The sequence below is a fragment of the Acinonyx jubatus genome, chromosome E1, assembly GCF_027475565.1.
Source record: "Acinonyx jubatus isolate Ajub_Pintada_27869175 chromosome E1, VMU_Ajub_asm_v1.0, whole genome shotgun sequence".
NCBI classification, from domain to species: domain Eukaryota; kingdom Metazoa; phylum Chordata; class Mammalia; order Carnivora; family Felidae; genus Acinonyx; species Acinonyx jubatus.
Genome location: NC_069397.1, coordinates 27,873,548 through 27,900,981, shown reverse-complemented (window position 1 = coordinate 27,900,981; position 27,434 = coordinate 27,873,548). Strand labels below are relative to the sequence as shown.

The 27,434-nt window shown below is 58.5% G+C and overlaps 1 protein-coding gene across 7 annotated transcripts; it reads right to left on the bottom strand.

Annotated features, from left to right (window-relative positions):
* Positions 1 to 1,407: 1,407 nt before the first annotated feature.
* Positions 1,408 to 27,218, bottom strand: TSPOAP1 (TSPO associated protein 1). 7 transcript variants are annotated; one of them, XM_027034227.2, is made up of 32 exons: positions 26,024 to 27,218; positions 25,113 to 25,220; positions 24,699 to 24,827; positions 23,944 to 24,123; positions 23,205 to 23,390; positions 21,858 to 21,935; positions 21,688 to 21,771; positions 21,384 to 21,473; positions 21,080 to 21,202; positions 20,720 to 20,824; positions 19,254 to 19,304; positions 18,836 to 18,856; positions 17,825 to 18,029; positions 17,042 to 17,214; positions 15,734 to 15,849; positions 15,339 to 15,448; positions 11,701 to 12,531; positions 11,401 to 11,552; positions 10,684 to 11,061; positions 10,380 to 10,598; positions 9,854 to 10,042; positions 8,425 to 9,288; positions 7,691 to 7,790; positions 7,445 to 7,599; positions 6,701 to 6,869; positions 6,253 to 6,324; positions 5,798 to 5,830; positions 5,517 to 5,620; positions 5,361 to 5,432; positions 4,991 to 5,101; positions 4,278 to 4,339; positions 2,431 to 2,570 (listed from the first exon to the last, which is right to left on the bottom strand). In XM_027034227.2, the coding sequence occupies exons 1-31, from the start codon at positions 26,357 to 26,359 to the stop codon at positions 4,310 to 4,312; spliced, it is 5,574 nt and encodes a 1,857-aa protein (XP_026890028.2). In that variant the 5' UTR covers positions 26,360 to 27,218; the 3' UTR covers positions 2,431 to 2,570; positions 4,278 to 4,309. The 7 variants fall into 7 exon arrangements, with proteins under 7 accessions (XP_026890024.2, XP_026890025.2, XP_026890026.2 ...); XM_027034223.2 differs by lacking the exon at positions 4,278 to 4,339 and having other exon boundaries at positions 1,408 to 2,570; XM_027034224.2 differs by lacking the exon at positions 4,278 to 4,339 and having other exon boundaries at positions 1,408 to 2,570; positions 24,702 to 24,827.
* Positions 27,219 to 27,434: the final 216 nt, after the last annotated feature.

Here is a 27,434-nt window from a genome sequence, read left to right as displayed (position 1 = left end):
GCTGGTGGCTCAGTTGAGCATCCCACTTCAGCTCAGGCCACAATCTCATGATTCATGGGTTTGAGCCCCTTGTCGGGCTCTTTGCTGACAGTGTGGAGCCTGCTTGGGATTCTCTCTCTCTCCCTCCCTCTCTCTCTGTCTCTCTCTCTCTCTTTGTCCCTCCCTGATTCGCACTCAAGATGAATAAATAAACTTAAAAAGTAAATAAAATTGTTAAAAATGAAATAATTAGGGATAAATTGGACAGAAGATGGACAAGATCGAATTACCAAGAGAAATTAAAGACCTAAAGAAATGGACAGATGTACTGCGTTCATAGGTCAGAAGGCTCAACATTGTTCACATTGTCCCAACTGATGTTTGTCGAGTCTCAATGTTGAGTTTGCCTTGGCCTTAGTAGTTGAGAGCCCCTGCAAGACAGGATGAGCAAGGCTGCTGACCTGCAGGGTTTCGGTGAGAGAGGGAGGGGGCACTTTGGTGGCTCCTCGCCTGGGCAGTGATACTTCTGGTTTCTCCTGGGTCTCGCCAACCACCTAGAGTACCACCTGGTCTCTGACCTACGCTGCCACTCCCGCTGTTGTATCTAAAGGCAGACGCCATCGAGCTCGAGCCCCACTTTGGGTAAGCCCACTTCTCTATCTCTGTCCCTCATGGGATTCTCTCTCTCTCTCTGCCCCTTGCTCACTTGCTGCCTCTCTCTCTCAAAAAATAAATAAATAAATAAATAAATACATAAAAAATAAAGACACACACCCTCACCTTTGCCCCTTGGCCCCTGGGGAGGAGAATGTGCAACAGTCAGTTGACCTGGTTGCTCCCCACACAGAATCTGGACTAAGCAAGCTGTCAGTAGCCCCCAGGGTTTCTTCTGCTCTGTCTGCGCCACCTCTAGGCATGGAGCAGCACACGGGACTCACACACACACACCCTGCTTTGAGGTTTCTGGGGACGTTCTCCCATCTGTTTTTCTGTCCTCTCTCTGCTGTTCTAGTCTACTAAGAGTCCCCCCCACCCCGCCCTCCTGCTTTCAAGTGGAACTATATAGTTTCCTTGCATTTTTCTTACATCTGTTGTTTCTATGCACTTAGTACAGGAAAATCAACATTGCAGGAGGTGCTCAGTCTGCCGCCCTGAAACTGGTGCCTTCTCTGGGGTTTCCCGTACCCTTGCCAGGTCTCTTTCTCCCACCAGAACCCCGCTGCAACTCCAAACACCCGGCCCTGCCACCAGGGGCTCGGGAAGCTGCCACACCGTCTGTGGAAAAGAAACTCAAGAGCTGCTTGGTGTTCTTGTCCATTGGTTTTGCCCCAGTCACCCCCGGATGTAACTTCTGAGTTCCGAAGTCAAGTGCAAAGCCCAGCACGACCCGCCCCTCGAGGAGTCCTTTGCCCCAGTTAGAGCCCAGCATGGGTTTTGTGAAAATAGACTTTATTATAATAAAATGTCTTTTTAAACAAATACCCCCACCATTCCACACCCCTGGAGACCAAGGCCGGGGGTGGGGGTTCAGTCGAACGATCTCCCACCACAGTGAAGGAAACATGCAGAGACACTCACCCAGCCGCAGGGTTAGAGGGGGTGGTGAGGGTAAGGGTGGAGAGCTCTCTACCCCATTCTGGACAGGGAATGTATGAAAATAGCTGCATAAATCTGTCCTCTTCCTCAGCCCCCAGACTCCAACAGGGGCCAGAGGAAAATGATGCAAACGAGAAGTTGAATCCAATGAGCAAAATAAGGCAAACCCAACTCCTGCTTTCTGCCCGCTGGCCCCAGGGCCTTTGGGGGTGAGACACACAGGGGCCAGGAGGCCGGGCTGGCAGGGAGGGGTGGAGCACTATGGAGCGGGGTTAGGCCCGCTTTGGCATGGCCTGTCTCCTTCCTGGGCCTGTGCGGTGGAAGCGAGGTGGAGGAGGCTGGACTGAGGCACTGAGTATGTACATATATACAGGGTTCTGCCCGCCTGCCCCATGGGGAGGGGGGCTCCAGGGGATCCAGTGCAAACTTGCCTTCAGGGAAAGGAAGACATGTCAGGATAGCCTGCGCCATCGGAGCGGGGAGGATCAAAGAAGGGACTAGCATCGTGTGGCGGGAAAGTAGGCATAGGTGGATGGACGGGGAGTCACAGGTCCTGGCTCTGTGACTGAGGTGCTCAGCAACCTTGACCGAGTGATTTCCTCATTCTGCGGCTCAGTTTCCCCTCCTATAAGAGGAAGGTGCCCCTCCAGAGGATTCATCCTTGAGGACTCATCTAGCTCTGACCTTCAAAGAGTCTCTGATTCCCATCCAAGTGCCACAGTGTTAACTCAGAAGAATGGGTGTCCAAGGCCTTCCCCACCCGTGACCCCGGGGGCCTCAGGGGGCCGCTTCTGCCTGCAGGATGGGCCACAGCATCACTCCTTCTTCCCAGAGCCCAGTTTCCTTAGGAGCTGCTTTCCCTTGGAGAGGAGACCCCACACCTTCTCGCTTGTGCCCTGTGGCCCCCCCAGTTCAATTGTGGGGAAGCTGCCAGGGCCAGGGGCACAGGACCGGCCTCTGGGCAGTAGGGGCCCTTGTGCTGAGCTGGCCCAGTCCTGAAATGTGAGAGAAAAGGGACAAGGTCAGGGCCTGGCTCCCTGCCCCAACCTGACACCTTCACCCTACAATCTCAGGTACTTACAGCCCTCCATGTCACAGACCCATGGTCAAGAACCAGAGCCCCACTCCCCCCCCCACTTCCCCCAACACACAGAGCTCAGAGAGGTGAATGCTGAGGGAACACTAAGCTGGAAGCCAGAGGGACAGACATAGAGTCCAGTTCTGCTTCCAGAACCTGGGCAAGCCGCTCCCCTTCTCTGGGTCTTCCTAAAGGGTACTGGGCTGACAGAGCTCAGGAGTCCTCAGACCTGCCCCTCGGGATGGGTGCCTCCAATTCCCCCATGTCACCCCCTCACGGCAAGGAAGACCTGGACCACTTAGAAGCAGCCACCGCCGCCCCCCTGCCCCACTAGGGAAAGCAGTTCCTGCACCGCCTCACAGACAGAAGCAGCACGCTCAGCCAGTCCAGCAGATGCAGTGCTCCAGTCCCATGACGAGGAGATTGGGACTCTTCCTTAAATGACCTCTCCGAGGGCTGTGGGGAGCCAGGGCCAGAGCCACACCACTCAGCCCCACCACTAGCTCTGGAGGCTGCCCTGCTGCCTCTGTCAGCATATGTCCCCTGCTGAACCTCCTCCTAGCTCCACTGGCAACCATGAATGGCTGGCTCCCCTTGGCACAGGCCCAGCCAGTGCCATTAGTGGCCTAAAGGACAGGGATTGGGTGAACAGGAGAGCCACCGGGCAGCCTCCCTACCCCTATTCCCTATTCCCACATCCTTACCTCGACCTCCTATGCCTGGCACAGCCCAATCAGATCTTGCCGGCCAACGAATTCCCCACCCCTGCCCTCCAGTCCCTTCCTCAATGCCTGCCCCCAACTCACCACCACAGCCTGCCAGTCTCCTGGCCAGAGCCAGCCCTAAAGCCCAGACCAGAGGCAGGAGAGCTGGGTGCCCAGCCTAGGACCCCCCAACCCAAGGCCCTGGTGACATGGCAGGGCCTGCCCTCAAAGAGGTTTGCCGGCACCTAGAGGCCAAGGTGTCTACTACTAACCAGCCACATCTTCCCAGGGCTCCTTTCATAGCATCCCAGGAGGGAGGGGTTGCTGGGGAAACAAACGAAGGGGCCTCTGAGCCCCAGAGATGAATGGTTTGGGGTTATCTATGGATTTCAATCGTTTAAGCCCCCCTTTTATTCTCTCTGGCAGAGAAAATTGAGAATTGGAAGTAAAATCATGCATCTGATCCCCTAACAGGTCATGATGCAGAGGACAAGGGTGGGGAGACTATTATTACTGGTGGAATTACCGTATCATCCTTCTGTCACCAATAATAATCACAATATTATAATACCATAGTCATATGGTATCATAATACACAGATGAGTCACAATATGGATGTTACACCACATTCTATAAGCCGCATGAGGTATAGAATATGAGGAGTCAGCTAATATGGGGCATTATATATTAAAATGACATGTATTCCTATAGCAGCTGGCACTGCCCAAGGTAAAAACAAAAGGAGAGGATGATCCTGCACCCAGATCTGGCTCCACAGCAAGATCTCCCTCCCCCAATCCCTAGGAGAAAGCAGAGAAGCCAGGTCAGCTCCAGTATTCAGGACAAAGGAGTGCTATCTGATTATGGTGACGTAAGGAGTGGGGAGTCACATGAACAGAGGGGGCCAGTCCCCCACTTACATGTTGCTCTCTCTATATATATCTATCTCCATCTAGCACTGGACTCGTCTCCTCCTCATTCTCTGAAGAACAGGGAACAAAGAGAGGAGTTGGGTTATGGACTGACTCACATACTCCCTGCCCAGTCACCAGGTCACTCAGCTCACAGGAACTGGTCCTGCTTTGCACAGCCTTTGCTTCTGTAAATATTACGGACAGATGCCCAGGGTTTCCCACTGGGGCCAGGACCCATCCCCTCTCCCTGCGCCGTCAGGCTGTTAACTCAGCTGTATTCCACCCACCCCAAGGAGAAGCAAGCTCTAAGAACAAGGACCCAGGAAGCTTGCTGGGCCTTGCTGGGCAACTGGCTTTAAAAGACACCTGGGAGACAGGGTAGGAGGTTCCCTGAAACCCGGGCTATGACTAGTTACAGGTGTGAGGGCTAGAGGGGTCCTTTTTCACAAGGCCCCTCACCAACATCAGCCCGCGGGGCGCGGGTAGCTGGGAGAGATGGACCTGGGATCAGGGTCACAGCCGTCATTCCTCTGCAGAGAGCGGCACATACTGGGAGGGAGCTGGCCCTGGCAGGGCTCTCCCTCGAAGCCTCACCCTGCACAGTGCTCCCCCAGATTATAGCCAACTGCTCCCCTCCCACAACACTGTCTGAGCCCCCACCACCACTCTGGCAGGGTACAGCCCCAACTCCTGAGCTGGGAGCCCAGCTCTTCACTGACCTGACTCTCGGCCTGGGATGTCCCAGGCTCCCTGTCTGAGCTGCCCGCCTCAGGTCCAGGGCCCTCCAGGAAGTTGGATGGAACCAAGCCCCTCTGTCCATTGAGCTCCCCCTGGGGAAGAGATGCTGATGAGGCTCAGACTAGGAAAGAGGCCTCAGCCCCACCCCCTCAGCCCTGGAGCCCCTGGGGGAACAGTCTGAGGTCAACATCACTGTCATGGCCTGGTCCATGTCAATGCCTGGTCCATTCCTCCAGTTTTCCTTCAGGAACCCTTGCTCATCCCTGTCCCTGGCTCTGGTAGAGCCCTCCCTGGAAGGGCTGGTGAAGGGGGTATATATAGCAACTCCCCGCCTCCCCGCCATGTTCTCACATAGTAGAAACCATCATCGTCCATGTCACCGAACACAGTAATGATGTCGCCTGCCCGGAAGGGCAGCTCTGCCTGTGGAAAACCCAAGAGGCCGACGTCAGCCCTGGGGAGGCCGTGCACCACCCCCTTGGCTGGACTGTCTGTGGGGGTCCTCACCTCCACATCCATGTTGGGGGAGCTCTCCCGAGGGTTGTAGTCAAATGCAGCCACCATGGAACGGGAGCATTTCAAGCTGGCAGAGGAGACCTGCTGGGGGCGGCCTGCAGGAGAAGGGGGAGAGGACTGGGGACTCTCTGGACCCCCTACACCATACCATCCTCCACACTGCTGAGCCCCTATTCACTACCTCTCCACTAACTGCAGCCCTTGGAGAGAGCCCAGAGGGGCCACCCAACACCACCTCTCCCCAGTCTCCCCTGCATAGGAATGGCCCCTACCTGCACAGGGTTGGGCAGAGCCTTCTGCCTCAGCTGTGGAGAGAATGTGCAGGTGAGCCCTGCCCCTCACTTCCCTCCTCATCCCAGGCTGGGGGTGGTGCAGGGCAGGCAGGATGCTCGGTCTCACGCAGGGGATACAGGAGAAAAGATGTTCAGGGAACAGAGCCCAGCCCTTTGGATTTGGTAGTAAACTAAGACCCAGAAAAGGTCAAGGACTTGCTCCAGGCTGCACAGAATTTACAGTCAGGTGCTTTTTGGAGCAGAGGCCTCGGCAAACCACTCCCCGTCCCCATTAAAAGGACGCTCCCCAGTGGAGGGAATGGATGTGGATGAAGGTCTGCCCTAATTCCCTTTACCTGCTCAAAACCCCACTCATGTCTCCCCAGAAAGCCAAGCAGTGCTCCCCACCCCCACTCATCCTCACAGACCCCGAGGGAGAAGGGGGTCTCACCCACCTTTCTTGGAGCGGCGGGGCTTGGGGGGAGGCCCAGCTGTGCGGGCTGTAGAGTACACAAAGGGACCATTCCCTGATCCAGAAAGGCAAGTATATGTAAGAGAGAAACTGAGGCAAGGGAGGGGGACAGAATAGTGTCTCTGGAGTCTCCTCTTTGGACTGTGCCAGGGTTCTTGTGCTCAAGTTTCTAAAGGGCTTTCCTCTCCCATCCTAGACCTCAAGGACCCAAACTTCATGGCCCATCCCCTCTGCAACAGACCCCCGTTCCACGTGGCAAGCCAACTGCTGTGGCCACACTGGCCACACTGGTCTCTACAAGGCTCTACAGGTTCTGCTAGACTCCGGATAAATGATGTTCCCTGGCCACCCTGGACATACAGATGGCTCAGGAGGGACTGAGTTGGAGCTGGGGTGGTGGGAGGTAGGTAAGGGACAGCAGCAGGACATACCTGAGCCTTCAGTGAGAATATCTGGGGACAAATAACCCCGCTGGAGCAGCTGCTGTCTCTCTGTGGGACTGTCCACAGCCACCTCAGCCACCATGTTGCAGGGGATGTAGCCTGTCCGACCCCCACCTTCACCGCGGTAGAAGCCATCGGCATCCTTGTCCCCAAACACCTGCAGGCAAAGACCAGTCATCTCAAGAGGCCAATACGGCTTGCTCCCTGGCTCCAAGGCCCTGAGCCCCACAGCACCACACTCAGAATTGAAGAAGAATGCTCTACCTTCTGTGGGTCGTGAAACAGGAAACAGGGGGAAACAGCCAAGAATAAGGATTCATACAGCATCACTCACTGCCTGCACGTCCATCCCCCCAGCCCACCCCAGGCTAGATCTCTGTAACCTCTGAACAGCAGCAAAAAGCCTGGAGTAAATACTTGGAGACTCAGTGAAAACTGTAACGTTACCAGGAGCAGTTACACTGTGCGGTGTGCCCGGGCCACTGAAGTAACCCACATGCCCTGAACCTAATCCTCAGCCATCTTCGGGAGGTGGACATGAACATCAGCCCCATTTTACCACTGAGGAAACTAAGGTCCAAAGCAGCTAGCGCATCTACTCAACGTTACACAGCTGCAAGTGTCAGAGTCAGGACTCTGGCTCTGGAAGCTGTGGTCTCCCCTGTGAAGGCTAGGACACCTCCAGTACAGGAGAGGAGAGAGGGTGGGGGACCTGGACAATCAGTCAGTCACCTTCAGGATCTGGCCCTCCCGGAAGGGGAGCTCCTCTTCCCCAGCGTCAGGGTTGGGTGACATTGACACCGGGTCATAGTCAAACAGAGCCAAAAAGGCCCTGACAGGTAGGTCCTGGTAAACCGGCGCTTCTGCCGGGGGGTTCCTCAGAGAGGCTGTGGAAAGAGCGATGACAGTAAGGTCTCACCAAAGGGTTAGGTCAGGAAAGGCCTCTTCGGCCTCACCCAGCCCCCCTCGGGTGCTCACCCAACTCGGTACCGCCCGTCCTGGGGGCCTGGGCCCCTCTCCGCAGGGGGCCCCTCCGCCCAGAGCTGTCCTGCCCTCTGGGCTCCCCAGTCTCTGTTGCCTGCAAAGAGAGCGCAGCAGAGAGCAGAAGTGACACACCAGCCGCTGGTGGGGCATCAGCAGGGGCAGGACCCCACACGCGCTCCCCAGCTCTGCCCCGTCAGCATAAGCAGCACAGCAGAGCCGGGACACAACATTCCTCTCCTGGAGCCTGGGCCCAATCTCTCGGAGACATCAGACACCCCCACGGGGGGAGGAAGGGTGGAAGGGGAGACCCCGGCTCCGGCCACCCTTGTTGGTGAGTGCAGAAGAGGGAGGGTCTCAGAGCTGGCCGAGGAGCATGGGAGAGGAGGGCCTCTTCTCAGCATTGGGGTCGGGTGATGCTGGACATCACCGTCAGTGTCCTGAAGACGTAACTAAGCTAAGCACAGGGCCACCCTGCCCAGAGGCAGGGGGCTGGCTGGCGGCAATTGGCGACTAGCGGTAACAGAATATTGTGCATCCCAGTTCCGACAGGCAGAAGCAGCAAAGCAGTGGAATGCGGGTGGGAGGAGGCGGGTGAGGGAGCCCAGAGGCCCAGCCCCACCTCTGCGGATGGAGGCGGCAGTGTGGAATGGGAGTGGCTGGTGGGCAGCAAGCAGGGCCACCAGGCGGCAGCAGGCAGGGGGCTGCCAGGGTGGGCAGTGGGCACGGACCCGGGAGGGTGGCTCCTTGGCTCTGCCAGTCGCACTGCGGCCTCTCCGCTCTGGCTCCCCCTTCTCCCAGGCCGAAAGGCGTGGGTAGGGGGTGGGGCCTGAATTGGCCTTCAGAGGCCCCCTGGACCTTCCTATGGGGGCCGTGCCCCAGGCCTCCCCATCTCCAGGGTAGCAGGAGCTGGTGATGCTGATGCCACCGCTGCCTGCCTCTTGCTCGTCCTCAGAATCATATTCAATGCTGATTTCCAAGCACTTGGGGGAGAAGCAGCCGGCCAGGCTAGATTCTGGAGCCCGGCCACGGGAGCATCTCCGGGAAGGGGCCGGCCGCCCTCTCCCACCAGCCTCTGGCACACCCTTGGTCCCCTCGCCCACAGCGGGGCTGCCCCTCTCCCGTGTGGGGCCCGGTCGTCCGGAGGCCTGGGGCCCGCCGTTGCTGAGAAGTCGGCTGCAGTGTTCACGGGGATCTGGGGACCGCCTGCGGTTTGGGGGCTTCTCAGGGGAGCCACTTCCTTTCCTCCGGATGCTTCCACCAACTAGTCCGGGTATGTCTTCCAGGCGGTCCCCACCCCTGCAGGGCTCTGGAGACAAGGGACACAGGCCAGGTCCTCGAGGCTGACCACTGTCACAGCCCAGCCCCAGCAATGCAGACTCAGGTGGGCCGGGGTCTCGAGAAGAACAGCCTGCCCCTGGCCTCTCCTCGTCTTCCTCATCCTCCCCCTCATCTTCCTCGTCCTCCTCTTCTTCCTCTTCAGGGATGCTAAAAAGCTTCTTGCTGCAGAACTGCTGGAGGGGCAGCTCCAGGATCTGCTCCAAGATCTCCTCGTCGCTGTCGGTCTCACAGAAGGGGTCAGGCTGGGGCTGGGGGGAAGGGCAGTGGGGAAGAGAGGTCCGTGGGAAGAGGAGACAGCTGTGACCTTTGTCCTCAAATGAGGGGAGGGGTTCCATGCAACCCCACAGCCCTCCCTCAGCTTCCTACAAGAGGAAAGACCAGAGAGGGGGCTGGCCCAAAGCCACACAGCAAGTCCAGAGCACAGCCAGAGGAGGAATTAGAGAACACACCCCAGGAACAGGCTGCACAGATGTTGGGGCCCGAGGGACAGGAGCAGCAGGGAGCAGACCACACCTGTGACAGCAGGGAGGCCTCCCCACCCCTCCCCAGAGGCTCCCAGAAAGGATCTCAGGAGACCAGGGTGCCGCATGTGGCAGGCTGGAGCAGGAGAAGGGGCAGAAGAGGGCTCCTCAGCCTCTCCTTTCTTCCCAGGAGGGCAGAATCCTGAGTAACTTCCTATCTACTGCTTGGGACAGGGCCCAGGCCACACACCTAGAATGTTGCTGGCACTCAGTGGTGGTTGGAGCAGCTGCTGACACGAAGGACAGAGACCCGAGAACCAGAGGTCTAGGGCCCACGAGCCCATCCTCACCCCGTTACCTTGGCCCCATTCTCCCCGATGCTGTTGCCAACAACCTGCTTCTGGAAAGAGCAAGTCCTGGAACTCAGGTCCTCTTCCTCCTCCTCCTCGTCCTCCTCCTCCTCTTGGATGTCTGAGAGATCTGAATTGCGGCCATGGTCCACAAGGGAGTTCACCAGACGGACCCCGAGCTCTGCCGTGTCCTCCCTCTGCAAGAGGTGAGACAAAGGAAGACAGAGGGAAGGGTTTGAGGAGGCATAGGGGGCTCCAGTAGGATCAGCCCTAGCTGGAATGACAGGGGTCCCTTGGCAGAGGGAGAGAGAGTCATGTCCCAAATGGGGGGTGTGCACAAGGGTGGGGGTGGGGGGAAGAGGATAGTAGCCAAAAGGAAAAGAGGAATCTGGGAAGACAAAGTGACAAAGAAGCAGACACGGAGCACACACCAGAACAGAAACTAGATGGAGAGGATACCCAGATTTTGGCTGGCAGAGGCAGGGAGGCAGGCCCCAATTCTCTGGGTGGCCCAGTGTGTCCCCAGCTCCGTACCTCAGCCTTGGGCCTCAGCCCAGACCCTGCCTCTCCTCCTCGGCAGGCCTCAGCACAGGGCACCCGCTGGGCGAGAGCTCCTTGGGTGGAGCAGGGTGCCAGAAGGGCCTCTTCCTGGGCCAGCGGTGAAGCTGCAGGGTCAGGAGCTCTCTCTCCCACAGCCGGCTCACTGGCCCTCCCGTCCTCTGAGGTGCCCAGCACAGCTGCCCCAGCCTCCTCCTGGAATGGTGGGTACTGAGGAAGGGCCCAAGCCCTCAGCCTCTGTCCCAGCCTCCACCTGTTCCCCCTCTCCCCAGCAGGGTACCTGGGAGCAAGGTGCTGGGGGCTCCTCGGGGGATCCTTTTGCTGCCTCTCTGGGAGGGCTTGCTGGGGGGGCACCGGGGGGCTCTCGAGTTCCATGGGGGTCAGGGCGCCGGAGGGGAGAGCTGGGGTCTCCAGGCCCCGGGGAGGCTGGAGCAAGGGGTGGTCTGGCTTCCGAGCCCGGCCGCGGTGAGGGGCAAGAGACCGTGGCTGGTAGGCAGGCCGCCACTAGGGCTGGGGGGACAGGAGCTGGAATGGAGTCAGCTGACTCGCCGTGGGGTGACATGGTGCGCACAGCCACCTCACGGCACACTTGCATCAGCTGCAGCTGGGACAGCTCCACCAGCACGCTGCCTGCCGTGGGTGACGCCACCTCCATGATCTGCAGGTAGAGGGTAGAGGTGGAGGTGGCTGAGTTGAAGACACGATGATGGTTAGCAACGGCAGTCAGCATGATGCCAGGCAGCACACTAAGGCCTTGGCATGTCTTATCTCACTTAATCCTCCTGGCCACAGGGCTTCAGTGGTGGCCTGGTGTTTGAATCACAGTCGTCTGCTCTCAAAGCCCATGCCCTCGACCTATCTGCTTGCCCAAATGGGCACCCAGTGCCCAAATGCCAGCAGCAGGGCATCTCTGTGCCAGGTTGGGGAGATGAGGTCTCTGAGCACGGCAAGGAGAGACCCATATCCCAAGGAGAGACCCAGAGTCCCCAGGCCATACCTTTTGCCCATCAGCATAGATGGCATAGCCCGTGACCCGGACGCCATTGGAAGTGCCAGCAGCATCAATTGTTACTGGGAGCCAGCTGATGATCAAGATTCCAGGGGAGGGTCCCGGCTCAATCTGCACATCCAGGGGGGCATCAGGTGGGCCTGAGGGGGGGACGGTACCAGACCCAGGTATGCAGGACACTCACTTGCAGAGGCACCAGCCTCGTTTCCCACTTCCCTGAAAATGCACTTCCCCTGGTCTGGCCTTCTGAGTATTACAGAGCGTCAAAGCCCAAGCAAGCCTGCATACCTGCTGGGAGTGTGGTGAACTGCAGGGTGGCAGCCCGCTGCTCCGGCTTTTCCCAGCCTGGTTCCCAGGACTCTCGAGGTGGGAGCTGAGCCTCCACTCGGGCCTGATAGAGAGTACCAGGCCGCAGGTGACAGAAGGTGGCCCAGTAGGTGCTGGGGCGGGCAGGGGGGCACTCTTCCCCATTGAGGTAGACGGCATGGGCCAAGTTGCTATTGCCGGGCACCCAGGTGATCTCAGCAGACGTGGCTGTCAGTCGATGGACCCGCAGCTGGCTAGGTACCACCCCGGCCCGGGTACCCACCACCAAGCAACAGCGCAGAGGGTCGGAGCTGCCCTGGCTGGTCAGGGCCTGCACAGAAACACGGAGGGGCCCGGCCCGCAGGTCCAGGTTCTCGAGCACAGCCTTGGGGGGCACCCCCGGCCCCAGGGCCTGACGCAGCTCCCCGTTCACGCAGATATGGTAGCCGCGTAACTCCACTCGCTCAGGAGGCGGCTCCCAGGCCAGCACCACACTGTGGGCCAGCTGCCTGAGGACCACCAGACCCCGTGGGTAAGGCACAGCAGGGGGCCCGCCCAGGCCCTCAGGCTGGGGGCTCAGACTGAGCTCGTCCCCCGCAGCCTCGTCCTCAGGTCTGGGCTGGCTGCGTCCCCCGCTGCTCTGGCCCCCGCTACTGCTGCCACCCCCGCCTGCACTCAGGAAACTGAGTTCGGGGCCTGAGCTGTGGGACAAATCGGCCAGCTCCGGAGGGAGGGAGGTCAGGAGGTCATCGTCGGACACACGCTCTACAAAATTGGAAGGGACCAGGCCCCTTCGGCCATCCATGAGCTCCCCTGGCAGAGGGAGGGCAGGGAAGGGGAAGACAGAGAGGAGGTAGAGAAAAACCAGTCCAATAAATGCATTTTAGCAACGGTTAGTGGGTGATCTTAAGCATTTGATCCAAACCAACATTTTATCTGTGAGCACTTTTAAAAGGCAAGAACACTCAACATCTGCAGTAGAGGAGTCATTGCTAATATTCGTAGGTGTAATAACAGTACTGTGGTGATCTAGGACAGCGCTTCTTAAATGTTAATGTGCATATGAATCGCCTCAAGATTTGTTAAAATGCAGATTCTAATTTAGTTAGGTCTGGGTGGGGCTGCGAGTCTGCATTTCTAACAAGCTCCCAGGTGCTAGCACCACAAGGCTCTCCGAGAACCATGTTCTGAGGAGATGCATGCTGAAGAAGGGCTAGGCAAAATGTCATGATGTCTACAACTCTCTTTTACATCACTTTTCATTTTTAACCTACAGATGGAAAAAGCAAATATGGCAGGATGTTAACAACTGTTGAACGTAGGTGGTGAGTATATAGGTATTCGCTGTATTACTCTTTCATTTTTCTGTACATTTGAAAACTTTCAAACTCCAAGGGCCTGAGTAGTAGGGACAGGGGCGCCCTTGAACTTCCCTTTGTGGAAAACAGACATCCTCAAAGGGAGAGGAAAGCACCACCTGATCACGGTGAGGGAAGGACTCTTCAGCCACAAGAGGCCTAAGTGCCAGAGAACAGATTCCCATATGGTTCTAGAAGGGATGAGGACCCATAGCGAGCCTGTGTCTAGGAACATGACTGGTGGTCAGTCCAGGCGCTGACCAAAGGTAAGTTCCAGTTCCCCTGAACACATGACAACAGAGGGATGTCAAGGAAGGAAGAAAGTGGGCACACAGCATGCCCTGTCACTGCTGATTTGGGAGAAGGGAAAGGATTCCCAGGGGACAGATGAGCCAATGGCTGCTATGCCTTATTAGGAGGAAGGGAAAGCAGAGGCCAGGGTTTAAGAAAGAGGGTGCTGAAGAGGAAGACAGGTCTGAGCTGCAGTGGGGGGACTTCCAGCTTCCCCAACACCCTCGCTCTCTGCTTATGCTAGGAGTGGGGGGAAAGCATGGAAACTTGAAGAAACAATAGTGATTTTCAATACATTAGAGAATATAAGCACTTGTAGTGGATCAAACGGTGACCTTCCAAAAGTATGTCCACATCCTAACCCATGGATCCTGTGAGTGTGGCCTTATTTGGAAAAAGCATCTTTGCGGATGTAATTAAGTTAAGGGGCCTGAGATGAGATCATTCCAGATTATATGGATGGGTCCTAAATCAAATGACAAGTGTCCTTATAAGAGTCACACAGGGAGAGACACTGAGAGAAGAGAAGGAGGAGGTAACGTAACTACAGAGGCAGAGACTGGAGTGACGTGGTCACAAGCCAAGAAACACCTGGAACCACCAGGAGCTGAAAGGGACAGGGAACAGAATCTCCCCTAGGGCCTCCAGAGGGAGTGTGGCCCTCCCGACACCTTGATTTCAAACTTCTGGCCTCCAGAGGTGTCACAGAATACATTTCTATTGGTAATTTGTTATGGGAGCCTGAGAATATTAATGTCAGCACTAACACTTAAGAAGGTAGGAGCCTCCACGCTAAGCACATCTACCGCCCTGATGGTCTGGCGCTGGAGCCCTAGTCAGAGGCAGGCACACATTCCCGAAGCTTGAACCACCGACAGCAGTCCAGGCAGGACCAGTCATAGAAGAAGCAGTTGCTTAGCTAAGTGTGATGACGAACATGGCATCCCAGCCCCTGTTGTCTCCATGAGCCTTTAAACCTATCCCAGATCATATAGTTCAAATTCTAATCATTTGTGCTTAGTGAACATTTGTGTTCCTGCTGCCCCCCTCCAAGAAAAGTTGTTGGCTTCTGGGTTTTTGTTTTTGTTTTTTTCATTTAAAAAGTCATTTTCTGGGAAATATTTAATCCCACTTTCGGTCACCCATCCCTCTGAGGAGTTTAGCTCTTCCCCCACAGTTCACACAGCAGCTACTCAAAGAACAGATGCAGGGCCCGGGGAAGGCATGCTGAGTGGGCACTGAAGACCTGGCCTTTCAAACCCAAAGCTTTGGGTGTTACGGATTCAGATCTAACCTCTTTCCTCAATCCCCGCCCCCGGTTATGGCCCTCACCCTGCCCTGCCTACACCGCAACCCAGTCTCAGCCCAGGGCCGTTCTCCCCGCTATCTGGCCAGGGCCAACCTGGGTCTCCCAAGACCATTTCTTTGGCAGGCCCCACCCTATTGCCCAGTCTCAGTAATGGGGCTTCTGTTCAGGTGTCTGAGTTTCCCACAGGCCCTGGAGCACTGCCCTGAAGCCCACACCCTGCCTGGGCCCTGACACCTGCTGACTACTCACTGACACCCTTTCCTGGGCTCTGGGCCCTAGTTCTCCCTCCCCCACACCCAGCTGGAGTCCAGCTTCAGATCTTTGCTACATGCCCAACTTCAAGGTCACTAGTGTTAAGCACTGCCATGCCCTGTCTGGAAGCCAAAAGCAAATTCAGCCAAAATTCCCTGTGACCCCATTCATCATCTGGACTGTGGCAGGCACTGCCCTGCCCTGCTTGGGGTAGGTCTGCAGTCAGACAGTGGCTCCCTTTTCTAGACTCCTTCTGTGTGGGCTGCCAGGTCTCTATATGCCTTTTCGCTGAGTCTGAAACGTCCTGGTGGCTTGAGCATGCCAGGGAGACCGTGTGGGTGGGTGGAGGTCTTTGTGAAGAGGGGCTCAAAAGCAGGGGGATGGACAGAATAACCCTGCCACCTTCCTACCTTCAAAAAAGCCATCCTCGTCCATGTTGCCATAGATGTAGATGTACTCGCCAGCAGTAAGCGGAAGCTCTGCCTCTGGGTTCTCATTGGGGCCCTCGAAGGGGTTGTAGCTGTTGAAGGAGGTGCAGAGGAGGAAGAGGACAGCGACCCACATCTTACCCCCACATCCCGTCTCCTCTCTCCCGCTGTACTAGGCCTTTATGGAGACTTGGTTTTTCACCGTCAGCCAAGTAGAGCGCTAACTGTGCCCACCTGGCCCAACTGGGCAAAGAGGACATGTCCAACTGGGATCCCTGAACGACGCCCACCACCTCCAGAAGCCTCTATCTTCACCCAGCCCCTCCTCCCATACACCCCAAACACTAGGGAAATGGGGGCCGAGGGGAGGGTCCCACCTATAGCGTGCTAGGAACACCTGGATCCTGGCTCCTCCGCGGCTGCCCTCCGGTGCTGCTGGGAGCAGGGAGACACTGTCTGCCTCCAGCTCCTCCACCTCACTGGCTGTGTCCACCTGCAGGCAAACAGAAAGGGCCAGTCCTCTCCAGGCTCCAGGGCCAATGGCAAAACAGGCAGGTTTCCAGAATGAGCCAGAGGACCTACTACTTTGAGAAGGGAAAGACAGCACATGCTGGGTAAGGCCAGCAGCAATGAGCCTCCGTGTTTTCTAAAGCAGCACCCAAGCCAGCAGATCCTGGCAGAGCCAAGCTGCCCTGGCAAAGGGGAGTGAGTATAACCTGGATCTCTCCTGAGCCCTGACCTCTACTGTACCATCCCAGTAAATATGACCACGTTCCCCACTGAAGAGGAAGCCAACCACTCTGATGCACAGTGGGTGTCCAACGGCAGTTTGTCTCTTTAAGGGAAAAACACAGCAAAGCACTCCGACTGTGAAGAGCTGGAAGTCAGGAGGCAGAAGGTCCTGAGAAGCCCCTGTAAGGGGGGCACCCTGGGGGCAGACAGCGCAGCCCCTCCACGGCACAGCCAAAGCCCGCACCATCGTTCCATCCCACAAGGGGGCAGCAGAGGTTGGGGCTGGGTTCCACCGCTTTCCCCAACCCCGGTCAGCAGGGCTGCTCCTGCCTTGCCCCCTCGGATTTCTGAGGTTTAGGAAGAAGTAGAGAGAGGGACAAGGTGATCAAGCACTTGGTAATAATAATAGCGGCCACATGTTAAGCACCTACTGCGCGTCCTGCAGTAGTGCTCTTCCTTTTATCTTTTCATGTAACCCTCACGACAACATTTCAAGGCAGGTCCTATTAGCTCCAAAATCCAGACAAGGAAGCCAAAGCCCAGAAAGAGTCAGACACTTGCTTGCCTAAAACAGAGCTGGGATCTGAATCCCAGAACCCGTGTTCTTTCTCACACAACCATCTGCTTCTGCTACAGACACTCACATGAACAGTCTCATTATATGGATCCTGGCGCCCAAGTGTTTCCCTCCATCCGGCTCAGGACTCCAGGGCCTCTGTGAGCCCCAGAGGGGTGGGGCTGGGCGGCCCAGAGTAGGGCCGGCAGGTGAGCCCTGGAGAGCAGGGCAGCCTCCACCCGAGCTCCTGGCCCATAAAGAGGAATCTGCAGGCCCTTCTCTCCCAGGGCCTGGCTCCACTTCCCAACTTGGGTCCCCACAAGGCCCAGCAGCCACCCAACCCCTGGGGACCCCAGAGGAGAATAGGGCCAACCCCAGGCCCCTCCCCAGCACTGACCTCGGGTGTGGGGCATGACTTGGGGCTGTTGTGGACGGATTCAGAGCGAGAGGAGTTGGAGAGGGACTCTGCCTTCTTGGCCGTCCTTCGAGGGACCCCGACAACGGTTGCAGGGACAGGCTCAGAAGACTTTGGGGTGCAGCGCCCAGGAGAGCCCGGAGGGAGGTCAAGGTCTAAACAGAAGATGGCACATGGGATCTGTGACCTGAGGAGGGACCAGGGAGCAAGGGCGGGGGTGGCTGCTTGGATATGGGGTCAGGCCCTCCATAGCCACGTTTCCTTACAAGAGGGAAATATTTGAGGAAAACTTACTAAGTAGAGGTGGAAGTGATTTACATACATTATTTCGCATGATCCTCAGAGCAGGTCAATGAAGTGCACTGAATTATTCCCATCTTACAGCTTAGGAAACCAGAGCTCACGGGTTTAGCAGCACACTCAAAATCACATGGGCTGTTAAGTGAGAGGGGCTGGGGATTCCGGATCTGACTGATGCCCAGCCCAGCTCTTTACAAACCCTTACTGCTGGCTGCTGATTCCTAGTGTCCAATTCCCAGCCATAACCACACAGGTCTTGCTGAAGGAGAGGAGCAGTGGTTGAGATGCCTGGCCAGACTCCAGGAGAGCCACTCTTGTGATCTCATTTCTCCCCCATCAGAGCCTTATTCCAGCCTGGCCCTAACTTGCCGTGTGACTTTGGGTGAGTTGTGCGCTTTCTCTGACCCTGAAGTCTCTGCTCTATGCAAAAGCATTCCAGACAAAATGTCACTGGGGTCCACTTACCTTTGGGGCCAGACCCACGGCAGGGGTGGGGGGTAGAGCAGCAGCAGGGGGGTGGTGGGTGGTCCCCAAGGGTACTGTAGCCCAAGGCAGAGGTGAGTAGATCCAAGGGGCCAGGGTGCAGGCGGAAGGCCTGGAGCTCCTGTGCCAGGAGGCTGAAGCGCTCTGTTTGGCTGCGGCACTGCTCTTCCAGCTCTCGAACCCGGACCTGGGCCAAGACCTCCCATAAGCCACCAGGCCCAGCAAAGCTGCCCAGTTCATCCTGAGCCCCCACACCAGGCTTCAGCTTCCACCCACCCAGCCCTAGGCCTGGGCACCAGCCCTCACCTGGCTGCCCCACTGCCTTAACAGTGTCTGAGCTGGGGGTGAAACACCAGAGCTGTGGGCGGGCTTCACTCCCAACCCTCCCGAGAAGGGCTAAACCCACCCCCCACTCAGCACACCCTCACACCCCAGGCAGTGGCACTCGCTCCTTCCTGTTGCTTCCGGGCCAAAAGGAATGGCTCCCACTCCCGGCTCCACTGCCAGTATCTCCTCAGGAGTTTCTTTGGCTCTGCTGCTTGTCACCCTCTCAGTCAGTGACCCAAATCCCCACCCTCAAGAGAGATCCTGCACAGGAGCTAGGGACATCTTTATGGCAGGAAGGAGCCAATTCTCAAGAATTTTTCTCAAGTATCAGAAAAGTCCCAACATTTGGGACTCTCTCCTGGCCAATATCAAGAGGGTCACGGGTTAGACTGGTGAGGAACTTCCTCATGGTCTGAGCGGCTATGTTTTAGAGGAGGGTCGGCCCCGCATCTGCCAGGCACTGTGGCAGCTCTGGGCCGAGGAGGTGGCCCACACGTCCCGCAGGAATGCCAGTCCTTCTACAGGTTCTTGGGTCTGCTACACCCTCCTCTGTTCCACATGAGAGCTGGGACCACTGGGCCCTGAGGCAGGAGACCCAGCTCAGGCAGCCTGGACAGGTGCATGGGAGGGGACAACCCAGGGAGGTGGAGGGTCAGGAGGCTGTACCTGCATGGAATCCAGGGTCGACTGTGGCAGGAAAGGAAAGCAAAGAGGACAGGTTAGAACCCTTCACCCTGCGGGTCACTGCGCAGAGAGGGAGCAAGGGCCCAAGTGGACACCACCTGGTCGGCTCCCTGGACTGACTGAGCAGTTCCTAAATGGAAGGGTATTTCAGGTGAAGGCAGCCTCTGGGGGTGGGGGGTAGTGGGGGCTGATGCCACCAGACCCAGGAGCCCCTGCCCAGCTGTGCCCCTGCCTAAGAAGTAGGCCAATAGTGGAAGGGATTCCCGAGGCTCTGGAGCACCTAAGGGCCCTTCCTTAACCCCACACCCTCCACACCCACACAGTCCATTCCAGCCCTCTCTGAACGTCCCTGCCTTCTCCCCAAACTGGTGTTGCTGGTGGCCACTTCCAAGGACCCTACCTCCAGCAGCTGCACAGCCCCTTCATGTTCCCTCTTGGCTTCTGCCTGGGCCTACAGGTAGGAGGAGGCAAAAGTTGGAGAGGAAAGGTGAGTAACAGGGGAGGAGAGAGAGGGAGATGGATGGGAGGGGGGAGCCGTAAGGGCAAAGCAAGGGAAGAAAAGGAAAGGGGAGCTGGGAAGGGGGAGGCTGAGGGCTCCTCCCTCCCAGATCCCACCCCAGAACCATACCTTAGGCCAGAAGGTAACGGTGTCAAGGAGAGGCACGTCTGATACTGTTTCTCTCTTTCTGGGACATCCACCCTCTGGGTTTCCCTCCTACCTCTTGGGACGCTCCTTCTCAGCCTCCTTCACCTGCTCCCTTTCTTTTGCCCCTTTTGAGTGTTAGGGTGCTACAGGGCACAGGGACGGGCACAGGGCACTTTACACTCTTTGCTCTCCCAAGGAGTCCCATCTAGTCACACGACTGGACACACTGATGACTCCGAACCCTATCTCCATGACCAACTTCCCCATGACTCCAAACCCATAGATCCAACTGTCTTTGAAGTGTCCACTTGTATGTTTAACACATAACCCAAACTTAGCCAAGACAGGGCTCAGAACTCAGGACTCCCTAACTCTCACACCTGTTGCCCCTTCATCCATCACCGCCTAGAGAGTGAAGAGCCCCACAATCCATTAGGGTTTACTCAGCAAATGGCTAAAAGAAGCAGGAGCTCCACTAGAATCCTATGGAGTTTTGTCAATTCCGTCTCTAAAATATACTTCAAATCCTTCCACTTGTTTCCACCTGCATCGCCTGCACCCTCATCCAGACGGCCGTCATCTCCCTCCTGAACTGCAGCAGCCCCAACACCTGACCACCTGCCTCCTCACCCACTCCCCCAATCCACCCTCCACAGTGCTGCTCATGTGATCTTCTAAAATGATTAATCAGATCACGCTACTCCCCTGCTTGGGACCTTCCAACAGTTTCCAACCCCTCAGAGAACAAAATACCCACTCTTCTTTAAGGCCCGACAAGATCTGGCTCTTGCCTATTCCTGCTGTTCTCTAACCTATTATAATCTAGCCAACTGGTCTGGACCCCCGTGCTCTTCCTGCCACAGGGCATTTGCGCTTCAATTCTCCTACCTGGAGTGCTCTTCAGCCGGCTCCTTCACACCCTTAACGTATTAGAGGCCTTCCCTGCCCACCTCTCTAAAGTGGCCCCTGGCCCCACCCTAGTCACTCCGTCACACCACCCTGCTCACTTCCCCCCACCAGGGCCCGTCAGTGACTGGGGTTGCCTCACTTGCATATCTGCTTATTTGCTGGTTGGCCTGGGACCTGATCTTTCCCCACCGCTGTCGCCAGTGCCTAGCACAAAGCCTAGCACTCAGTGGGTGCTCAGTAAGTGCTCACTGGATGAGCAGCTGACTGAGGAGTCCAGCAGCCTACCACCCTTCCCTCACCCCTGCCCCCACCTGCTGCAGCCTCCGGACCTCCTCCTGCTTCTCCTGCAGGCTGATCCGAGCCTGCTCATGCTCCACCTCGAGCTGCTGCCTCCGCTGGGCCACCTCCCGCATGTGCTAAAACACAAGACCTTGGGTCAAGGCCAGAGCCCGGCTCCACCATTTCTGTAGATCTAAGGTGTGGGAGCTCTGGACACCATGTGTTCCAGATGCCTTCTGTTAAGAAGGAAACTGAGGCCAGAGAGGGGCAAGGCTGGTGGTGCCAGGACTGGGGCTCAGACCCCAGTGCCCCACATAGGGCACGTTCTACCGTCCCACTTTCTCCTTGCATCAGGGACCAAGACCCTCCCCCCACCTATGCAATCTCCTCACCTTCAGCACCTGCTCCAGGCTCTCCAGCTTGCTCTGCAGGCCCTGGCTCTTGCGAAGGGCTGAGTCCCTCTCCTGTGTCACCCCCAGGAGCTGGCCCCTCAGCTCTGCATTCTCCCACTCCACCTGGAGAGGGGGGAGTGGCAGGGAGCTGGGTGTGTGAGCCTCGTCCCAGCAGCTCCCTCACCAGGGGGAATAGTACCCTTCATACTCTGGCCCAGTTCAGGGGACACAGAAGACAGCCCCCTGCCCAGGGACCAGGGCCCCAGCGAAGCCCAGCCCCACAGCCCGTGGGCAGAACCGCTACCTGCTCTTTTTCCGTGGCTCTCCCACTGAGCCGAGAATTCTCCTCCACGAGGCGGGCATTCTCATTCTGGGCTTCTCTCAGCTGCAGTTCCTGAGAGACCAGGGGAGCTCTGGGCGGGGGTCTGGCACCTACACCCCTCCTCTCCCCACACAGAGGACCCTGCCCTCCCAGACAAGGTCTTCCTCCCCCACCTGGACCCTGCGCCAAACAGGACAGGAGAGCCCCGAAGGACAAGAAGGGTGAAAGCAGAGCTGAGAGGGAGCCCACAACCTGGCTGGCCTCGGGGAGGCCCTCGGGAGCTCACCAGCTCCTCACATCGCCTCTGCTTTTTCCGGGCTTCCTGCTCCAGGCTCTCGCATTTCTTTCGCTTCTTGCTGAGCTCTGACTCCTGTGGGGTCAGAACCAAGGGCTCCTCATGTGAGAAGGCAGACCTGCCCAAAACTGGTCGCCTCCAGCCCTTGACCTGGGACTTACCAGCTGCTGCACCCTCTGCTGTTTCTCTGGCTCCCCTAGGCCCGTGGGTGGGTTTTCCACATCCTCTTGGGGCCTGGCCTGCAAACGCAGGGGGCAGTGGGGAGGCTGGCACCCAAGAACTCAGGGCCTCAGAGCAGCCTGCCCCTCTGCCCAGGCTGTCTGTGGCAGGCTCCCATGCCATCTCACGGTCAGCAAAGAGATCCCTGCCCAGGAATGGGGGCTGTAGGGAAGGGGGTGCTGCCTGCCCATGCCTCCAGCTGATGTGGGAGTGCAGAGGCTGTGCCCCTGTGTCCTCCAGACATACTGCTTTGAGATCCTGAGACCCATGTGTGCCCTGGGAGATGGGTCCCTTATCCAGGCCAAAGCTTTCCCTTTTTAGCTTCCAACAGCAGCCCTGCTCTGCACTCAATAACTGTCCTGGGTGTCCTTCAGTGACTGGCAGAGAACTAGGAGGCTGCCTGAGCCCCCAGGGATGCGGTGCTCCCAGAGCTAGGAATTCTGGATCATCCAAACCTGGGCTTTGCCTAGAGCAGTGCAAGCCTGGCCAGACCCTCCTCCTAGCTTCCCCCAAGCCCACCCTGTCGCACTTCAGATTTATCTGTGCAAACTCCAGGGGAGGACAGGCCTTGATGGGAGCCGCATCTCCCTCCCTGGGCCAAGCAGAGGGGCAAAATCTGAGCAAGAAGCACCCCCACCCCCACCCCCACCCCGCACCGAGGCCTTGGTCCCTATGGAATCCACCTTCTCCCACCCCTGTTTCCAGAACGAGGTGAACCTAGGTGCCGACCCAGTAGAGAGGATGGAGAGGAGCCAGACCTATAACTTCTGGGGGTCCGGAGTGGGCTCGCAAGCCCTCGCGACAGAGGCCGCCTACGCCCAGCACCCAGCGAAGATCGCTCGTACCTGGAGCCGAGGGGGACGCACCGCCACCCCCGGGGAGCCGGGGCCGGGCCTGGAGGACCAGGCGGGAGCTGAAGGGGGCGTCCCCGCGCTGCGGCGGCGGCGGCGGCGGCGGCGGGAGGCGGCGGCGCGGGCTGGGCCCCGGGCGGCTGCCAGGGCAACCGCGGATTTGCAGCCGGGCCGTACCACTGGCGGCGCGGCAGGGGCGACGGGGCGGGCCCCGTGGGGCGCAGGCCTGCGGAGGGCGGACCCCGAGTCGCCCGGGTCCGGCTCAGCGCAGGTACGGGCGACCCTGCCCCCTGGGGTCTGGAAAGCTCCCCAGCCCTTGGAGCGCGCACGCCACCACCGAGTCCTCGGGGCTCCGAGCGCTGTGCAGGGAGAGATGCCAGAGCCTCCCCCACCCCCATCCCCGGACGCCTACACACCTGCCCTGGCGCCAGAGCTCACCTCTCCCGGGGCCCCGGGGGCGGGCGCCCCTGCTCTGGCCGGGGCAGCGGGGCCCGGGGGCCGGGACGGCGGGGGTGGCTCCTGCTGGTTGCGCAGGGCGATCTGCCTCTGCAGCCGCAGCACCTCCCGCTGGGACTCGCGGAGCAGCCGGTCGAAGTCCCTCACGTGGAGCCACTGGGGGCCCTCCTGGTTGGGGGACACGGAGAGGAGTCAGGCCTAACCCTTGCCCGCCCCCCACCATCCCCGGCGGAGCCCGCGCTCCACGGTGCCGGAGCGGCTCCGATGCGCGGGAACGTGCACAGCCTCCCATGCATACATGCCTCGCCATAGGTGCACGCGTGCACAGCCACATGCTTCCGCGAGCCCGTGTGCAGACCGTCAGAGTAACTCATTTACTGGGCACTCACGGTGTGCCCGGCACTGTGCTAAAATGCCTTGTGAACATCGCTCCACACAAGTGTGAGGTATACGTGGATTCGTACAGCCAAACCCGCTGGCATACAGCCTGAAGCCTGGAGCACAGAAATCCCCAGGTCTGGGATTCATAGCTCCACCCCCTTCAGTTCAGGCTCCTTCTCCCCGCTCCCACCTGGGCCGTTGCCAGGGGAACCTACTCCCCAGCAGCTTCTACCTTCCCGCTTCATTTGCATCTCATCAACATCTCGTCCACATCCCGCAAGCCAGGCAGGTGGCCCTGCGGAGGGCTGAACTGGAAGGGGTGACCAGGGCCTCCTCGCACCTTGCCAACCAGGGTGAGCCTGGCCTGCAGCTCCCTGCACTCCCGCTGCAAGGCAGCAATCTGCTTGTCCTTAGCCAGCAGGGCGCTGGCTGTCTCACTGAGGTCCCGGGCTCGCTGATGGGCCAGGGCCTTCCGGCACAACTCCAAGCTGGCCCCAGGACGGGGCACAGGGGCACTCACCTGGCCAGAGGAGGAGTAAGGCCCACGGTCATCTGAGGGCTGGGGCACTTCTCCCCACTCCTCAGCTCCTCCCAACGGAGGGATTCGGATGAAAACCTAGAAGTATGGCCTCCTGCTTCTACCCTGTATCTGGGGCTTTAGGGGACCACTAGCCTCACTTGACCCCATCCCAGCAATTCTCAGACAGGACTGGAAGGGTTAACTCCACATCCTAGTTTAGGCCCAAAGGCTGCTGCTAATTGAGGGCTGCCACTGTCATGGGTCTTCATCCCTGCCCCCACCAGCCCTTCACCCAAAGATGAGCTCAGCGGGAGGCTGCAGCCAGCACCAGCACGTGGTAATCCAGAAACTCCCCGCCTGTTCAGGAACGCCCAATGCTTCCCTCGCTCCGGTAACTCCAGAAACCCTCAGCCTCCTAGCCCAGCCAGCATTTGCCCTTTCTACACCTTGGCCCCTGCGTTCCCGCTTTCCTGGGTGCCAGGAGTCCATGACTCCCGAACCCCACTCCCTCAGGCCCAGCCTGGCTCCCCTCTCCCTGGTCACCCAGCCTCCATCCAGCAGCCTCCCATCCTCACCACCTTCAGGTTAGTCTCCTGCAGCTTCCGGGCCCTCTCCTCCAGACGCTTGGCAATGACCGCCAGCTCGGCATTCTTCCGCTTCAGCCTCCGCACCTTCTCCTCTGTCTCAGGGAAGCTGCTCTTCCTCTGACAAGGGGTCAGCCAGAATTGGGGCATGCGGGGAGCACCCCGCAGACCCAATCCTAACTGTCCAGGACTTGAATTGGAGCCCTGGGCTCACAGTGGAGTCCTTGGGTACTCTAAGTAGGGGTTCACCCTCTCTGCATCTTGGGATCATATCACCTCCATGCAGCCCCCACTTGGAGGGATGCTTTATGGGATGAGGAGGGCACTGAGGCAGAAGGCTGGGGTGTCTGAGTCTGCCTTCCCCCAGCCCCAAGCAGGACCCAGGACTCTCTTTCCAAGCCTCACCAGCATCTGATTTTCCTCCTTAAGGATGGCACAGCGCTGCTGCAGCTCCCCCAGGGCCCTCAGCAGCTCCAGATTGGGCCTGTCCCCAAAGCCCATGCTCAGCTTGCCCTGGCATGGGAAAGGACAGGACACGGCACCTCAGAAACACACCCTGCCTTGTCAAAGCCCTCCTATGGAAGCATCCTGCCCCCCAATGGTCTAAGGAGACATGGAGACGAGAAGGTTCTCCCCCGTGTCCTAGGCCTTCAGAGAGGAGCATGAGAGGCCTAGAAGGGGCCCCCACCGGCCTCCCCTAGCCCTGAGACCCTCTCTGCTAGTCCCCAGTTCTTTCCATCTCTGCCCATTTCTCCCTGGGAAATGCCAGCTCAAGCTCCCAGCCCCACCCCTCCAGGCTCCTTCTGGCCGCTCTGGCCCCTTGCTTCCCCCAAAGCCCTGATCCCTCCATCTTCTATAGGAGGCTGCTCACACCTACCCCAAACCTTGTCCTTCCTGGCTCAACCCAGCACTGAGCCCCCTCCCTTGAATCTGCTTCCTCTGGTCTCTGATTCCACCATACACCCCCACCACCCCCACCTCCCCCAGGATCCTCCAGCCCCCAAGGACAGAGACTCTCAGAGGAGGAGACACAGACAGACAGACTGTTAAAGAAAGACTCACAGAGGGAAGGGGCAGGGGCAGGGCCAGATGTAGACAGACAGGCAGAGAGTCAGAAGGACAGACATATGGCAAAAAATGGAGCCACTGAGATTCCTGCCCAGAGAAGGGATGACACACAGTCACAGAGAAGGACCCACAGACAGAGACAGGCCAGGAGAGGAGGAGTGGGCAGCGGGGTTACATATCGTGCCCAGGCTGGAGGGCGCCAGTAGAGGCCCCACCTTGGAGACCCCAGCCCTCCCCAGCTCCCTTACCTTAGGGAGAGCCTCCACCTCCTCGTCCTCCAGCCTCGGGCAGCTGGGTCTGGAGCTTGCTGCTTGGTGCCCCAGGCTGTTCAGCCCGGTTTTGGTTCCTTCAGGGTCAATGCCCCCCATAGCCCCGGGGCTCTGGGCTCCCTCAGGCTCCGGCTCGGAGCTCTCCCCGGGCCTCAGCTCTCCAACCTGCCCAGCTGCCGGGATTTCAGCAATGCTTGGGGCTGTGCCTCCGGGTTCGCTCCCCTGGCCTGGAGTCCAGTTCTGCCAGGCGGGCAGGGCCCACGGCTCCATGGCTCTGGGGTCCCCCAGCTGTGGGAGAGGTGTCAGTTGCTCCATGATACTGCCAAGGGGCCCCAGGACCCAGGCCGGGGGACATCACCCAGCCAAATGGAGGGGCTGGCGAGGGTCATGCCAGGCCAGACCCTTTCCTCTCTGAGCTCTTGGCTTCTTCACCGAGGCTCCATCTGAGGTTGGCTGTTCTTCCTCACCCACAAAGGAGGCTGCAGGAGTCCGAGCTTCCAGAGCTGAAGCTAGGGGTATGCGAGCTATGTTTGCTCGTGGCTATGTGTGTGCGCGGGTGTGTGGAGGAGCGAGGGTGTCCCCGTGGGGGCAGGGAGGATGTGCAGAGGCCACCAACAGCAGCGCCTGGCTGAGGGTTTGCGTGTGTCTCCAGCCCTGTCTGTTCAGGTCAGCGCTGTCTTGTGTGTGTTTGGAGGACAGGTGCCCCCACTCGTGTGTGCTGGGGGTAGTGGCTCTGTGTGTCACCGTCTGCCTGTTTCGGAGTTACCAGTTGTTTCTGTATGTGTGTGGGTGTCTGTATTGCAGGGCTGTGGCAGTGTGTGATGCTGTCACTGGTTGTGTCTGAGCAGCTCAGTGTTGTGCAGCCGTGTGCATCGGTGTCATTGTGTGTCCGTCAGCGTCTGTGAGTCTGGCTATCCATCACGACCCTCAGCCTGGCTAAGGTGTGCGGGAGCTGCTGGGGGTGATCCTCGACCGTCCGCTGTGGTCCTTTATCTCCTGCCCCTCTCTCTGCTGCTGCTCTCCCGCTTGCTGGGCAGTCGGCTGGTCCTAAGGAGGCCTGGGTCGGTGGGCTGCTTGCCTCATAGTAGAGACTATGCTGGCCTCAGCTCTGGGGACTGCAAGGGTCCCCTACAGTCCCGGAGCCCCGAGATGGTGGGCGCAGAGGAGGGCTGAGCCTCAGAATGGGGGTGATGAGCAGGGGAGAGCCAGCCCTCCCCTCCCCCTCCCTGTCTTCTCCCGCCCACCAATAGGAAGTCGGCTGCTGGTTTCCATGGTGATGGCGCTGGACTGGTGGGCTGGACCAGCAGGCAGGGTCGGGACAGAGGGAAGAGCAGGTTCCTCACGGGATCCCAGCCCAGTACCCGCTACATGTGGCCTCCCGCCCCTCTTC